This window comes from Akebia trifoliata, chromosome 3, assembly GCF_017979445.1.
Source record: "Akebia trifoliata isolate Shusen 1 chromosome 3, ASM1797944v1, whole genome shotgun sequence".
In the NCBI taxonomy this organism is placed as follows: Eukaryota; Viridiplantae; Streptophyta; class Magnoliopsida; order Ranunculales; family Lardizabalaceae; genus Akebia; species Akebia trifoliata.
In genome coordinates, this window is record NC_141377.1 from 931,176 (window position 1) to 948,341 (window position 17,166).

General features: G+C 34.9%; 2 protein-coding genes and 1 non-coding gene across 3 annotated transcripts; 2 read left to right on the forward strand and 1 right to left on the reverse strand.

Moving 5' to 3' along the window:
• Nucleotides 1–1,283: 1,283 nt before the first annotated feature.
• On the reverse strand, nucleotides 1,284–5,069 carry LOC147405350 (acetylajmalan esterase-like). Its single transcript, XM_086432920.1, has 5 exons — nucleotides 4,799–5,069; nucleotides 3,565–3,777; nucleotides 2,545–2,693; nucleotides 2,087–2,363; nucleotides 1,284–1,498 (listed from the first exon to the last, which is right to left on the reverse strand). The coding sequence occupies exons 1-5, from the start codon at nucleotides 5,067–5,069 to the stop codon at nucleotides 1,284–1,286; spliced, it is 1,125 nt and encodes a 374-aa protein (XP_086289046.1).
• A 1,853-nt stretch (nucleotides 5,070–6,922) lies between these two features.
• LOC147405351 (small nucleolar RNA SNORD36) lies at nucleotides 6,923–7,006 on the forward strand. Its single transcript, XR_015177118.1, has one exon. It is a non-coding gene; the product is annotated as a small nucleolar RNA SNORD36 (small nucleolar RNA).
• A 5,237-nt stretch (nucleotides 7,007–12,243) lies between these two features.
• LOC147405352 (protein AUXIN SIGNALING F-BOX 2-like) lies at nucleotides 12,244–16,882 on the forward strand. Its single transcript, XM_086433106.1, has 3 exons — nucleotides 12,244–13,693; nucleotides 14,718–15,213; nucleotides 15,890–16,882. Exons 1-3 carry the CDS (start codon nucleotides 13,242–13,244, stop codon nucleotides 16,655–16,657), a joined length of 1,716 nt encoding a protein of 571 aa, XP_086289232.1. The 5' UTR covers nucleotides 12,244–13,241; the 3' UTR covers nucleotides 16,658–16,882.
• The last annotated feature ends 284 nt before the right edge of the window (nucleotides 16,883–17,166 follow it).

Consider the following 17,166-nt stretch of genomic DNA (forward strand, 5'->3'; position numbering starts at 1 on the left):
GATATATTCACTTCAAAAATCCTTTTAAGACTAATTACATTGGGTACTAAAAGGTCCATATCTTTTTTAGAAGGGTACCTATTTTCAAAAAAATAGGTCTTTGGGGGGTGGGGGGGGGGGGGTCATTGTCCCTTATAAAAATTAGAATTTATGCTTTGATTTCAATTTTTTATAATTATTTAAAATTTTAAATACATAATCTAATTTTATATGATATTTTGTCATTTAATATGTTATTAGGATCCTTTTGTGATTTAAAATATTAAATAATATAATGATTTTGTAACTCAACCTGATAGGGTGACCCAAAAACTCAATTGACATCTACCCTGCAAGAATCATAGATTTTTCTCTCAGGATACATAACTGCACATCCCCATAAAACATGTCCAGTTGTGTATCCCAAAGGGAAAAAATCTATGATTTTTGAGTTACCTGACAGGTCGGATTACAAAATCAGCAATCTATTGAGCAGGGTAATTTTGTCAAAAATGATATTTCTGTAATTTTTTAAAGTTAAAACTAATTAATGTGATTATAGGGACCGTGGCAATGTAAGATTACGACAACGAAATCTATTTGTTCAACAAAATTAAATGGGTCTTCTTAAAGTGCAATAAAGACATTTTGGAAATTGGAATATAAGGGTATTTTGGTATATAAAAAAAATTAAGGGCATTTTCAAATACAAAATCCAATTTCCAAAGTGTATTTATTACACCTTAACATGTGCCCTTAGGACACACATTAACAAAATCCAAATTATATTTGCACTGTAAGGTGCCCGTCCAAACCAAATTGAATAACTGGATCACACAACTTAAATTCAAAATCTCGATAAAGATAAAATCCGAATCTCATAAAAGAAAGGAAACTACTTGGCGAGTGATTTATTTTTAAATCCAACTAATTTTTCCACAAAAGCTTGATTATCCATTTAATAAACTTTTTTTCTTTCTTTCTTAATGCCCCCAATCCCCTTTCAATTGGTGACATCAATGATTCAAATAGTCCAGTTTAACATTTTAAAAAAAGAATCAAAGATTGTAAATTGTCGATCTCGACAATTTGAAAGATTGGTCTCAATGATTTAAATTGTTAATCTCAACAATTTGAATTCGTCGTTTAAATGGGTGAGGGCATTATGAATCTATTGAGTAATTTTGCCTGAGAGAAATACATTTGTAGCATCACTTGTCCAACACCCCTCCATCCAAAATATAAAAACAAGAACACTTTAGTCAATCAAATAGTCCAAATATTGAGGTTCTAATGGACTTGATCTATAAGCATAGGAAACTAGGACGAAGCATTCCAATGAGCCATTGTGACATATACTCATACGCCTTCTGAGTCAGATGGATTCCATCCCAACTCACTCGTTCTTCTGGATTTGGGCAAGCCAAATCCCCTTCACTTCCACACATCTTGGACACGTTGAAGTTGTAGTCACCTCCTCTTCCACAACATGCTTTCAATAATGATTCTTTTTCAAATCCTATAAAAAAATTGTATATAATTATCGTCATCAAAGTTGAAAATGTGAACGACAATCTCATATCGCCTAGGTATCATGATCTTGTACTATATATAAACCTAGGCCAATTCTCACCTTAGAAGCCAGTTTTGTGAGGATGAGTTAGGCCCACGGGCTTCTACATGGTATCAAAGCGTGTAACCACAAGGATGTAGGAGACACATTACATGTGAAAGGGAGTATGAGTGACAGTCTCACATCAACTGGGTATCATGACCTTGGGCTATATATAAACCTAGGGCAATCCTCACCTTACAAGCTGATTTTGTTAGGATGAGTTAGGCCCATGGACTTCTACATGGAATACTACTTGCTATCGCTTTCTATGTGCAAACCAATGGAAAATCGCGGTGTCTCATATGTGTTTGCTTGTATAATTTAAGCTCCAATTTACTTTTATTCCATAATTATATTCTTCGTGGGTGAAATTCCATTGGTTTGCTCATCGAGGTGAAGACAAGTAATTTCCCGACAATCATTAAGTATTTTTCTTCTCTACTATTTATGTCTACTCAATTATGAAAATTTAGAGTTGTCGAAGAAGTTTACCTAGGAAACGGGCATGGCGAAGGAGGGACAAGAATGTGTTGTAATAGTCAGCATAGAGTATAATGACTTGAGGGTGTTCTTGTCTCAGCTCTTCCAAGGCTTTCTGTAGCTGGTTGTTGTGAAACCTCGAAAATTTGTTAAAGCTCTGAAGGCATTGGAACTCGTCATCGTACGCAGTCGAATAGTTGCTTTTAAATGTTGTTAGATAAATGGGCATACAACCAATTGGGAAGATTCCGGGTACCACCACATGAAGTGCACCCACACCAATTACTTCCTATCTCACAAACAACACATTTATCATACATATCAATCAACAACTTAAGGATCATAGTCGATGGCATGAATCCCGAGGCACCACGAGAATGGTAAGTCGGGGTCACAGGATTTTGAATCCAACAATTAATTCTAATAATATAAGCTACAAAAATATGTTCTTAGAAAAAGATGAGTCTCACTTTAACAGCATCCTTGATGGCGTTGACAATGCGTGGCACGTAAGTCCTAACCTCATCGATGGTTTTGCCTTGAGTGAAGGCGAAATTATAATCGTTAAGTCCAATCTCTCCCATCAAGAATAGAGCCTTGTCAAGTTTTTTTTCACATTCTAACAATGGTTAAGCAAGCAAAATACCATTAATCAATCGATGTTGCTCTTCATTTATTATAGTGACGTTAAACTCAATTAAATTAGAACATAAAAAAAAGGGTGCTAGTGGGATGGAACTATTGGAATAATAGTAGATGCAACTAACAAAACAGAAAACAAAATTGAAGATTTTGATTAAGGTGATGAATTACTACTCTTTAGAGTATATCGCGTCCCACAAAGATGGTATCTCAGTGCAATTGGTTATAGCGAAACACCTTCCAGGGTACAACAATTGGAATCTCAAACCAAGCGTGCACTCGCAACGGCCGAGCTCCGTGTTGAAAACAATAAGAGGAAGTTTATGGCAAAACGTGAACAAGAAGAGGAGAGAAAGAAACTTTTTATTTGTGTTGTGAGTTTGAGGAAAGCCCATTTATACAAACCGAAGGTTTTGACCTACCCATTAATTTTATTATTCAAATAAAACGAAGCGCACGGTTAATTAAAAATTAGAATAAAATAAATTAAGCACAAATTTATATCAGTGTGTAGTTGTTAATTTAAATTTACCTTATACCCTAATAACAAAATAAATTAAGTTTTGAAAAATGAATCATTTTGGATGAAATTACCAAAATAATTTTAGGCTAAGCTTTAAAAGATTGCGATGATTTTGTTAAATAATTACAAGGATGCAATTGTAATTGGCATTTTTGTAATTTAAACTACAAAAAAGTGGACATTTAATTTTATTAAATCAAAGGTGTATAAAAGTATAACACACTCGGTAGGTAATTAAGACCCAAATTAGCCCAAGAATAGGTATAAGAGAGTGGGCATAAGGTTTTATTTCCTAATATAACGAGTACATGCTTAGCTGAATCACCTGATTTAGTGAGGCAGAGAGTCTTGAGATGGGTCTTGAACCAGTCAAGTTGTATAGAAAGGGAACTGTTGGTCGCTAGCAGTTGAACGTTACGATTGGCGAAGAAGGAATAATCGAGTGCAGTGGCTCCAGCTACTGCAAAGTTCACTCCATGATCGAACATTGCATCCTTGTCCAAGTAAGGGTTAAGGAAGGGGAGACCAAGAGCTTTAGCTGCAAAATGTTGGAAATTTTAACGTAAATCGTGGGAAACTTCTTATAAAAGTTTCCTATGTGGATTAAGATGTTACTTAAAAGCATACAAGAGAACCATGAGGGGTTGGCTCATTGGCAATTTTGGACCGATAAGCAGTTGATGCCCATATGTCGTGAGTTTGATACTCAATATGAGAATTAAATATTTTCCATTATTTCTATGATGGGTTGAAATTAGGAGGTTTAATTCTATATAAAGAGTGGAGGCCATCTCCTGCTACACATGAAGGGGTGGAGTTATGGGGCCAACTAAGGGTAGAAAATATTTTGTGAGAGCATCTAAGAGCAAAATTCTTATTATTATTTTTCTTTTTGTGGATTATAGCGATGGATTTTTTTATTCGCCACTTTAATTTGTCGCAATCACTCATACATCCTTATTCGTTTTGAAAATTCTCCCACTCTAAATCTACCCTATAAACACGTTCCAGAAAATTTTGAGATACCCCTGTATTTTCAACTAATTACATATGCATTTGCCCCCACTCCCTCATCTTCAAATTCCTCCCCCCTCCCCCCTCCCCCTCTTCAATTTTTTGAAGATGATATTGCCTCTTGACTTGGACTTCCTCTCATAGATTTATCGGAAATGACTTAAATATCATTTTCTTCAACTTCTAACTAAAAAACCTATTAATTTCTTCCAAAACCATTCATTTTCAACTTTACCATTACCTATAGTTTGCCCCCACTACAAGAAAATCATGGCTCCACTTCTGGAAGGTAGTGCACCATAGTTGTGATAATCATTTATTTTGCATGCCATAAAACGCATACATGCGATCAAAAAATCTTATTATTTAATTATTGTTTCTCGAATTGATTGAATATTTGAGGCCTAGATCCGTATAAGATGGATTGTAGAAATCCAACACAAAAACCATCAAATTGACATGTAAGAGACACTAACAATCTTAAAACAAATGCGAGGACCCATAGATTTGGTGATGCACAATAAGAAAAAAAAAAAAAGATTTACCAAAGAAATCGATCATAAGGAGTCCATTGGAAAATCGACCTGTTGACTTGTTGAAATAGGTCTCACCATATGGGAGGTGGGCACCCAACATTGAAATGGCTCCACCCGGACTTTCACGAATGAGATTGCCTACATCGGAGATCGAGTCTCCAAACTGATAGATTGCTCGGTAAGAGCAACTCTTGCGTTGAAGAAAACGAGGTTGAATAACAAGGAAAAGAGAGCTGAATATGAATACGAACGCGAGTAAGGAGACTCTAAAAGTAGCCATTCTTGAAGAAAATAATTTGTCCAAGCAAAGTACAGCTATATATTTATAGAATAAGAAATTTTCAAATCTAGAATTCGGTTTAAATAATGAATTTAAACACTTCAGAGTGTGTAAGAAGTTAAAAATAAATAGCTGTTTGATTTGAATTTGCGAAATATTATCCCATGGCACGTATTTAGGCTCAATCAATTTTTGATCACCAGTTAGTTTCGAATCTCAATCCGTATTTTTTTTTGCTATATAAAAAGTTGTATGAGTGAAAGTTTGAACATAGAACATAGGGATTTTGATTTTCAATCTGTGTAATTCCAAGAGACTCGGTTTTAATTGATTCTAATAAAAAGGGATTCAGAACAAGGATTTTTCGTTCCAATTTTGATTCGATTTAGGCTCCATATGGCATGTCATGATGACGTTGTGCTCTCCAAACACGAGAAAAAATATTAGTGAGCAACACATGAGATTTCCTAAAATTTATTTATAAGTGATTTAGAAAAATATGGTTGAATCTAGTTAGATGCGATTAAAATATCCTATTAAGACTAAAAATTTTAAAAATAAAATATTCCAGTCCAACTAACACTCATATTATTAGAGATTGATTGCAATATTGTCAAACTCACATAAACTAATTCAATTAAACTATTTAGTTTAGTATAAGTAGCCTAATTAACCGACCAGATCCTCAATTTATGGGATGCAATGTTTAAAAAACAAAAAAAAGGCCTAAAGGGGGAAAAAAAATGCTTCTAAGGGCCGAAAAAAAGAGAAATTTGCAAACTAATTGGCCAAAGACAAAGACAAATGCGTTAAGGGTAAATTACACTTTGATCCCTTATGATTTGACATAACTCCTTGTTGACCCCCTCCTAACATTTTGACAATTGCACTTTCCTCCCTTGATTTTTAAATTCAAGTGTTATTTTACTAGTTTACCCTCACATTTTATATATTTTTAGATAAAAAAATTAAGTTTTAAAAATATAAAAATGTTCACGTCTAAGCATTCACTCTCTTACATGTGAAACCATTTTTTTTTTAGTCGTGATTTTCTGATGCACCTTCTGACACATGTCCCCCTGACCGTGGCATTAACTAGAATCATAGATTTTTTCCTTCGAGATACAGAACTACACATCCCCATAAATATGTGCAGTTGTGCATTCTGAGGAAAAGAATCTATGATTTTAAAACATGCCACGTCAAGAGCGTGTATTGAAGGAGCGCGTCAAAAAATCTTATTTATTTTTTTTTACAAGGAAATTTGTGTTTATAAAAAGGAACAACATTTTGAAAAGGGTAAAATAATCTTTATAAAGGTTAAAAAAATAAATATATTTTTTAACTATTTGATCAATGGCAAGTAGATAACTATAGGGGAGGTAAGTGTAATTGTCAAATCGTTAAGGGGTTGACATGAAATTATGTCAAACCACAGGGGGTGAAACTGTAATTACCTTATAAATTAATGGACCCATAAAACTGAACTTAAAAACCCCAAGTTTGGGCCTTATTTGAAATGGACCATATAGCATGTGGACCTTAGATTCGGCCTTTCAAGTTTCAATGGGAAAATGTCTTTAGTCGGGCTCGAACCTAGGACTAGGGTTTCTCAAACAAGTTATTAGGGCTTCTCTTTAGGGTTTTATTTCTCTCTCTATAAATAATCGTCTTGTGCGGGAAGAGTTGAGCAAGACAAAAATTGCAGCATTTGAGAGAGAGAGAGAGAGAGGAGAAAGAAGCAGAGTTTTCTTCTTTGCTCTGCCGTTTTGTTTTTTCGCTTTCGTTTTCTCTTTCTTTTAAAAGAATTTTTTTTTTTTCTTTTCTGTTAAATTTGTTGGTCAATGGGTCTGGAGCAGATGATGAAAGAGATTAATGTTTTTTGCTGAGATTCTCTATGAAGCTTCAAACATCGAGCTTTTTAAAACTGATGCTCAGATCTTTGTCTTTGTTATCCTTCTTTGTGTTTCCTTAAAAAATTGTTACTTTTATTTGGGGTTGTTTGTGGTTTCTTTTGTTTTGAAACCAAGAATGTATTGGTTTTAATCTTGATTTTTATTCAAAATAAATTATATTTTCTAAAATTAAATTGAAACCCTTTGTAACATGAGGACGGAAGATTACCCTTGGATGTCAACAGAATTATGTTTATTTTCATTTGGGGAAAATATTTTCACTCACTTTTTATTTTATTTTTAAACAAATATTTTTAAAATTATCTTCATTATTGATCCTCCAAGATTGTATGAAATCTCAGATTCACACTCTTGGAGCAAAAAACATTTGGTCATCTAGAATCCCAAATTCCCAATTAGAAAAAAATATTCAGATAAATGAAATAAATAAATAATAATGGGGACAAAATAAACTCACTATTAGGAAGAGAAGGGAAGAATTTTCCTTTAACCAACCCCCAATCTTTCGGTTGAGACATTGTTGTTAAAGAAAATATAAGTTGACATAGTCATTTAATAGTGTTGCATATTTTGCAAGATCAAGCCTCAATATCCATTCATGGGGATGAGTCCCAAACATGGTATTAAAACTTGTTTTGACATCTCATTAACCATGAGTTTTCCGATATGTTTGAGTTGTCTAGCTCAACAATGAGACAGATGAAGTATGATTTTAAATCTCATCCGATAAGTTTGACTTGTCTATTGGTGGTATCTACTTGTCTCTCGGTGATATTGGGCTGAAACAAGGTCTTGTGATGGTCAAGCTTTCATTGCGTATAGACAAGCTAGGAAAGTGTATTTAAGATATCGAATAAGCTCCTTAAAAAAGACAAGACACTGCTTAACTATAGAAAATGTGTGGCATAAGTTCAGGATGGAGCCATGATTTTCCTATAGTGAGGGCAAACTATGGTTAGTTGTATAGTGAAGATAAATGGTTTTAGGGAGAAATTAAGAGATTTTTAGTTAGAAATTGAAGAAAATGATATTTAGGTCATTTCCTATTAATATTTGAGAAGTCCCGGTCAAGAGGCAATGTCAACAATAAAAAATTGAAGAGGTGAGAGAGTGGGGACAAATGGAACATGTAATTAGTTGAAAATATAGGAATTTCTCAAAGTTCTGTGGGGGCAAAAATTGAAGGGAGGTGATGGTGTGGGGACAAATGGAGAGAGAGGTGAGGGAATGGAGACAAATGAGGCATGTAATTAGTTGAAAATATAGGAGTGTCTCAAAATTTTGTGGGGGCAATCGCCCCACTAACTCCTTACTAGTTCTGCCCTTGCATAAGTTCATACCACACCCAACCAACCAACCCAAAAAGATCTTGAAATTTCAAATGAAAGCAATGAAGGAACTTAAGCGATTTCCATGACGGCAAGTAACGATGGTAAGGTTTTGAGCATCGATACCACGACTTGGGAATCACTAACCCACTTGCCTATAAAAAAAAAAAGAGTTCTAAAACAATAAAGGCTAAATCATATGATAATGTAGTACCATCGGGAACATGGACATCGAGGGTTCTTTTGGCACCAGCTATACTTCATTCAAGTGTAACTAGGCCAACATGAAAGACATTGCACCAAGTCGCTCACTCGTATAAGAAATGCAAATGGGAAGTATTCTTCATCTAAGATAAGTAAATGGCTCTCCCATCGATAGTAACAAAGTTTGGATTTGATCATTATTCAGCGAGGGTTTGATTTGGTTAATTTGAAATTTTTTTAAAAAGTTGTGTAAAAGAATCGGTAAAATTTTAGAGATTATACAACATATTTTATTGAATTTCTCACCAAAACCTATTATCTACAACCTCTCTCTAAATCCAAACTTCTTTCTTAAGGTTTGAATGTTGAAAAGACTAAAATTTTAGTGGTATAAAAATGTTACCATATTCCATGATTAATTGAGGGATCATTGATTAATTCGTCAAATTAATCTGCTAACCCCTAGTTTGGAGAATTGTGCAAATTTTTTGAAAAATTCAGAGAATTTTGTAGCTATGCTCCCATCATCAGACAATGACCCCATATTTTTTGTGTACTTCATCAAAAGAATAAAAGAAAAGAATAAAGGGGAAAAAAGACTTCGTAAGAGCTCACAAACACCCGTTCTTGTTTTCACATGGTGAAGGCCTTGTGTAAAAAGTGTATGCTTGTTAATGGAAAAAAAGGAAAGTAAATGAAAATATTGAAGTTCATCTGTAAAGTTTATAATAAGGGCCAATAATGGAAAGAATATAGGATAAGTATACTTCTCAACATCCTCATCTCTACTGCGCTTAATTTATTAACATTATGTTTCTTAACGACCTAACATTCAGTTCTATAAAACATAAACATAACCAGTCTTACAACCATCTTTAAAAAAAAAAAAAAATATATATTTTAATTTGATCGGTATGCATGCAAACCTTCACTTTAATCATCCAACTATAATTATATGGGCAACATCTTTCTTAATTTATCCATCCTTATGTATAATAGATCCAAGATAACAAAATTAGTGAAGTCATCTACAACTATGTTAAAAACTTTATATATATTTTCTCATTGATTTAGAATTAGAATCATTAGAGAAAATTGAGTAATTAATCCCATTTTTAGTGGAACAAGTGGCAATATTTATCACCAAAAAGTAAGATTGGAAAGAAAAATCAAGGATTTTGGACAAAAGACTGAAGACGGTATTTTGATCACTTTCTGTTGGTCTCTCATGGAAAACAATAGTCAAGGAGTTATGCCTTTCTATTATACAAGTGTAAAATTTTAAAAATCATTAAAGAAAAAGTTGTTATAATCCCCCCTTTGACATACTCCCCCATAAAAAATCATTATAGAAAGAGTCGTGATAATCTAAACCCCCTCTCTCCCCCCCCCCTCCCCCCGACATGGTGTGTGCATAGAACCATATATTCTTTCTTCGGGATATACGATTGCACATCCCTATGAATATGTGCAGTTGTGTATCCCGAGAAAACCTATGGTTCTCTGCACTGCCTTGTCAGGAGAGTATGTTAGAGGGGGAGAGTTAGAAAATCATTATTCTTAAACATAGAGTCATGATAATCTGATTCCCCCCACCCCAACACACTCTCATGACATAGCATGTGCATAGAACCATAGATTCTTTCCTCGGGATACACAATGTCACGTCCTCATAAAATATGTGCAGTTGTGTATCCTGATGAAAGATATATGGGTCGAACGTGGATCATTAGAGCTAAACCCAGACTTGAGATCAACCCCAAATATGAATCAGTCCTTGTCCAACCCATTCTCATAAATAAACAGGTCTAAACCCAATCCATACTAGACGGACCAAAACCCGGCCCATCAACAGTCCTAGATTCGATTTCACCCTTAAATCACCTTTTCATTATGTTTTTATCGTGGTTAACAACTCCAATGAAGAGTAAATTGGCTTCAAACAAGTGATAGATTACACTCAATTCTGTGGTGGGGCATGAAAACTGCTGCACCCAAACAAGCGATCAAATACAAATTTGTCCAACAATCACGACCGTTCAATCAAAGCAAGAGAGACACTGATCATAAGATTCTAACCATTCGATCAAGAAATGACTTGTGATGGATCTTATAGGTTTTTGTCTACCTATAAATGAAAATGGGTTGAGGTTTGAAAGCCTTTCTCCTTCACATATTTTCACATGGTGGCAAATGATGGTAGAGTCATGTTAGATGGGAAATATTATGATTTTAATAATCTTTCTTTTGTTGCCTCTCACTATCAATCTTTGTTTTTCTCTTTGTATGGATGTGCAAGTGGAGAGCTATAATTATATTCTTTAACCACTCCTTTAAATTATATAAATAACACCCCCTCAACACCTCATTACTCAGCTCTAATTCCCAATTTTGCCCTCCATTTCAACACCCATTACCCCTTAATGCCACACTTCTAAAGATACTACACTCCTTCTTGTATCAAATACAATTATAACAATTATTGGGGAGTGTTTGGTTAGGATTCTAGGATCTAATTATTGCTCATAATTAGATTATTGAACCAATTGGAGAATCCAATGATAGGTTTGGTAAGGACTATAAAAAATAAAATAAAAATGATTCTTTCATTATCAAAATCAGAAATGACCTTATAATCGTTTCGTGTGAATTTAGCAAGATTTTTCTAATGTCGAGAAAGACAAAGATTTCTTAGAGATCAGTTTTAGTTTCTTATCCAATAATACATTTTTTTTTTCTAAAGATCCATTTTCTCTAGAATCACTAGGTGTATCCTCCCATTTTAACTATGTCAGACCTGAAATCTCAAAAACTTTGAAACACCAACCCTTCCTTTTGAATCACACAAGTTGTCCCCAAGGAGTGATCTCAAATATTAACCAAAAAGTAGGATGGTGAAATAAACACAAAAAATCATATCAAATAAGGATGAATTTGGATCTAAAAACCATCCAATAATAATCAAATTAGATCCTTGATGTATCGAGGTTTTTGTCATATCTCAATACTATGATCTAAATCCAATCTGATAACAATTAGATTGGATCAAATATGATTTCATAAACAAAATATAAAATAAATTTTACATATTATAATAAATATAATAGAATTTACATAGTTTTTTATATTTTGTCATGGTAGGACCCTATTAGACTAAGAAATGGTTGGTCGATCCAAATCTAAGTCAAAACCGGAATGCTCCATCCCAAGTTATCATATTGGAATGGATCGAATATGGGTCTGATCCAATCCATTTGGGTTGGATAAATGGCCCACCAATTTAGATGGAAGAATTAGTTTCCCCCTAAAAATGTAAATATGTTGAAGCATTTAAAGCTGTTTTTTAGATTTTGTCAAAAATCATTTTCTTACTTATTATTATTGATGGCAGTTGAATTTCATCAATCATTAAAAAGTCATGATTCTGTTATCCAAAATCAAATAAAATCTCTGACCCACAAACTTATATCTTTAAATTAGGTATTTTCGTAATTTCTCACAACTTCAGTGTCATTTCTCTACTTCTAATATTTCTGGTCTTCATCCTCTCTTCGAAATCAGAGATAAGGACGCATGCATGCGTGGGAACTGGTCAGCTTCCAACGGTCAAGATTCCTTTAAACAGTCCATCAACGACTTACAACTTGTTTTTTTTTTTGGTAAAGGTCTTTTAATCATGATTAGGTTAGGTTGAGGTTGAAATATTAACCATGGTTAAGATAAGAGTTTTGTTTTCGTGAATGGTGAGTTAGCTTCAGCTCTCTTAAAGTCACAGAGAGATACAGAGAGGGAGGGGTTTTCCTAATCAAAGGAAGCTTCCTTCCCTTCTATGAATTTCTATTTTTATCTGATTTAGTTTTGCTTAATTTCTTTGTTTTTTTCAGAATTTTTGGGAATATTGGTGACTAGATCCATGGATTTGATCTGTTTCTGAAGTTTTTCATAGATCATCGAATTCAGGAAAAAAATTCACAAAATTTCCGTTTCTGGTAACTTTTCTGTGATATTTATTTCCTTTTAATGGCGTAGATTTCATCTCTTCTGGTCTGAGAGAAAGAGCAGATGTTAGAAACTTAGAATTATCTCGAAATTGAAAAGTTGTAGCTTTGGATCTGTAGATCAGGTTTTGGTTGATGGATTTTGAGTAGTTAGAGCAGATCTGAGCAAAGATCTGGTTAGATTGTTCATTTTCTTTCTGAAATCTTGTTAATCTGTATTTAAGTTTGTGGAATTGAGATGAATAGGGTTTCGGTTGTGAAAGATTGCTTCTTTTTTTTGCTGTTTTGAGTAATCTTTGAAGTTCTTTGACTAGAAAATCCAACAAATTTAAGTTTTTTGGCTTCTTAGATTGGCTTGAAGCATGTCAGACCGTTGTTTTTCTGTATTTAAGCTTGTTGGCTTGTGAGGGTTTCTGCTGTTGAAGTTTACTTTTCTTTGCTGTTTCTAGTGATCTTTGAAGTGCTTTGACTAGGAAATCCAAGAAATTTACTGTTTATTGGCTTCAAGCAAATCGGACTCTTGTTTTTATGTATGTAAGCTTAGGGAATTGAGCTTGTTAGGGTTTCGGTTGTTCCAGTTTGCCTTTGTTTACTGTTTCTAGTAATCTTTGAACTTCTTTGACAAGTAAACCCTAGAAATTTACCTTTTTTCTGTTCTTAAATTGGCTTCTAGCATTAACAGACACTTTGGAACTGTTCTGATAGTTTATAGTGTTGTCTTGAAAGATGACTTATTTTCCTGAAGAGGTTTTAGAGCACATCCTTGATTTCCTCTCGTCACACCAAGACAGGAATGTTGTTTCTCTGGTCTGCAAATCATGGTTCAGGGTTGAGAGATGTAGTAGACAGAGAGTTTTTATAGGAAATTGTTATGCAATTAGTCCTGAGAGAGTAATTGATAGGTTTCCTAGGGTTAGGTCTCTTACCTTGAAAGGAAAACCGCATTTTGCGGATTTCAATCTGGTTCCTCATGATTGGGGTGGTTTTGTCTTTCCTTGGATCAAAACCATGGCGAAGAGCTATCCAGGGCTCGAGGAGCTAAGGTTGAAGAGGATGGTGGTCTCTGATGAGAGCCTCGAGTTGCTTTCTCGTTCGTTCCCGAATTTCAAGTCTCTTGTTCTAGTCAGCTGTGAAGGGTTTACCACAGATGGCCTTGCGGCCATAGCTGCGAATTGCAGGTAAGAGTGTTTATGTGTTAGTGATTTTTCTGATTAGAACTTTCATTATGCGTGTTCAGGTCTCTTATGATAACACTTTGATGATGATGATTATATGTATTCAAGCTTGTCCTATTTATGCTATTTTTGAGATATCGTCTCTGATTATTTTTTAGTTAGTCTTTCATTCTTTTCTTTTTTGCTTTTTCATTAATTTGTGTATGAATGTTTGTTTACCATATGATAAATGGCATACTTAGCATAAATGTTCGACTAATACATCAAATATTCAACAGGATTCATATAGCCAACCTCAAATCGTTGGGATAAGGTTTTGTTGTTGATGGACTATACACTAATGTTCATCCTAATGTAATAGTGCTGAACTTCTTGTTCATAATCTTGATTTTTGATGGTCGTTGGAGTTATCTGAAATGGTTATTGAAACATTTATTACTTGATTGATTGGATGGACTTTGTAATTTTTTCATACTAATCTAATGGTCCTAACTATATCATTTGTATCTTGATTTCGATGGTCATTGGAGTTAACGGAATTGGTCGCTCAGACATTTATTGACTAAATAATTAGGATCGTTAGTATGGCTTTAGTCTCATTCCTTAATTGTTCATTCACTGGACTTAAGTAAGACATAGCAATTTTATAACTTTTAACATTTCGGGTACATATCAACACACGGATACCTACCGACTTATCCTAACTCGTACGGTAGTGTCACCTTCTATTTTAGTGATTGTCTATAAAAATGACTTCTGAAAATGGGTTTGTGGTATAGATCTTCATCCTTCCATACACTATTTTATTACACATGTTTTAATTTAGAAAGTCAATGTTTCAACTTTCTCAATTGCACCATCTCGGAAATCCCATAGCCATTGCTGATGCAAATGTGTGTTTGTGTTATCTTGATTGGACTTGATGAAATTGTGAATTCATTGGAGGTGGACTTATTAAATGTCAATTGCTTGGACATGAGGAGTTCTAGCCTAAACTATTGTTCTGTACTACTTTTTCAATGTGTAGGGTTCTTAGGGAGCTGGACCTGCAAGAAAATGACATAGATGATCGTAGGGGCCAATGGCTTAGTTGTTTTCCTGACACATGCACATCACTAGTCTCCCTGAATTTCGCATGCCTCAAAGGAGAAGTTAATTTGGGGGCTCTAGAGAGGTTGGTGGCAAGATCTCCAAACCTCAGGAGTCTAAGGTTAAACCGAGCAGTGCCACTTGAAACGCTCCACAAAATACTTGTGCGAGCACCTCAACTGGTGGACTTAGGGACGGGCTCATATGTTAATGAGCCAAATTCTGAGACTTACATTAAATTAATCGATGCTGTCCTCAATTGTAAATCAGTTAGGAGCTTGTCAGGGTTTCTTGAGGTTGCTGCCCGCTGTCTTCCAGCTGTTTACCCAATTTGCTTGAGCTTGACGTCGTTAAACTTAAGCTATGCGCCTGGGATTCAGGGTACTGAGCTCATCAGGCTGATTCGTCATTGCTGCAAACTTCAACGCCTATGGGTCTGATTTTTTGAACCCTCATTTTTTCTGATTATTACCTTTGTTTTTTTCCTTTTGTTTTACTAGGAGGTGGCATGTGCTAATGCACATGTATTATTAGGGTCTTTTTATAATTAATAATATTAGTTAAAAGAATTTTAAGATAAATAGAAGAGGGGATAATTTTGTAATTTAAAAAACTTGTTAACATGACTTTAGGGATATGGGAATAATGGGATTGTAATTTTATTGATTATTAACAAAATTGACCCTTATAGTATTTAGTCTAACTGTAAAGGTGCGGTCATTTTTTGGGATTCCCAATTTTGATGTCAAACCACTTCTATTGGGCCTTCTCTCATGAGTCCTAATCTAGAGCGGTGTTCCGTTCCTATAACAACATAAGGTGTTTACGTGGCACGTTTTGGTTGGAGGTTAAACGTATCAGGCTGCGTGCAATTAAGAAAACAGCTTGATGTGTTTGAAACTCCTAAAATGTGCCACATTGACACCGGGACAACTTACTTTTCCTCATTCTTCTCATATAGTAGTAAAGACATAGAGATGTGGCATCACTATATAGTATGTGATGTGGCAGAGCATTAAATGACAAAAAGGCAAATGAAACCAATTTTCTTTTTATATAGGTAGAGAGGATTCTTTGCCATAATGATAAAGGTTTTGATTACCTTTGCAGATACTGGATTGTATTGGAGACAAAGGTCTTGGAGTTGTAGCTTCCACTTGTAAAGAATTGCAGGAATTGAGGGTATTTCCATCTCTCTATGGTGCAGAGAATGTAGGTGTAACAGAAGAAGGCCTGATTGCCATATCATTGGGTTGCACAAAGCTTCATTCATTGCTTTACTTTTGTCACCAGATGACAAATGCTGCTCTCATAACTGTTGCCAAGAGGTGCCCTAATTTCACTCGCTTCAGATTATGCATCCTCGACCCAACGAAACCCGACCATGTGACTTTGCAACCTTTGGATGATGGCTTTGGGGCAATTGTTCAGTCATGTAAGGGGCTGAAGCGGTTGTCACTTTCGGGCCTTCTAACTGACCAAGTCTTCCTTTATATTGGAATGTACGCGGAGCGACTTGAGATGCTTTCGATTGCATTTGCTGGGGATAGTGATAAGGGAATGCTCTATGTATTAAATGGGTGTAAGAACCTTCGTAAGCTAGAGATCAGGGATTGCCCCTTTGGGGATACGGCACTTCTAAGGGACGTGGGGAAGTATGAAACAATGCGATCCCTTTGGATGTCGTCGTGTGATGTAACTCTTAAAGGCTGCAAGTCGCTTGCGAAGAACATGAATATGCTTAATGTGGAGATCATAAATGACAGGAATCAGATGGAAGAGGACCCCAATGATTGTCAGAAGGTGGAGAAGCTATATTTGTACCGAACTCTTGTTGGACCAAGGATAGATGCACCAGATTATGTGTCCATCTTGTAAATTACCCCCGATTGTACTTTCTTGGGTGGTGGGGGAGGTATGCAGACGCAATGGTTCTAGATTTTTCTTGTTTCTTTTATTAGTTGTACCTTATGTAGATTTTTACTATTTTATGGATCTAGTTAATGTGTTTGATGGAAAATTTAAGCAAGTTTTGTAGAGATTGCCTATTTGTAAGTCTAGCTATTATATTATTAGTTGATCCATCAATATTTTTGTGGTTTAGTGATCCTCCCTCCCATCACGTCATATGAGCAAATTTATTTTCTTTTTTCTCATGTTTCTTACTGTTTTACAAGCTAAGTGCTGATTCAGTGTTTGGATGACTACTCCATTCAAAGGCCGATTGTAGTTGTAGGACGTTGTTATTGATTTTCTAAGTCAGTAAGTGGGAAATGAAATTGTGCGAGATGAGCATCTAGTGGTTGCAAATGAATCCAAGAAAGAGATCACTTTGAAGCCAAACAGGTTGAACATCTTGGTTAAATAGTTACAAAGCAGCAAAAAGA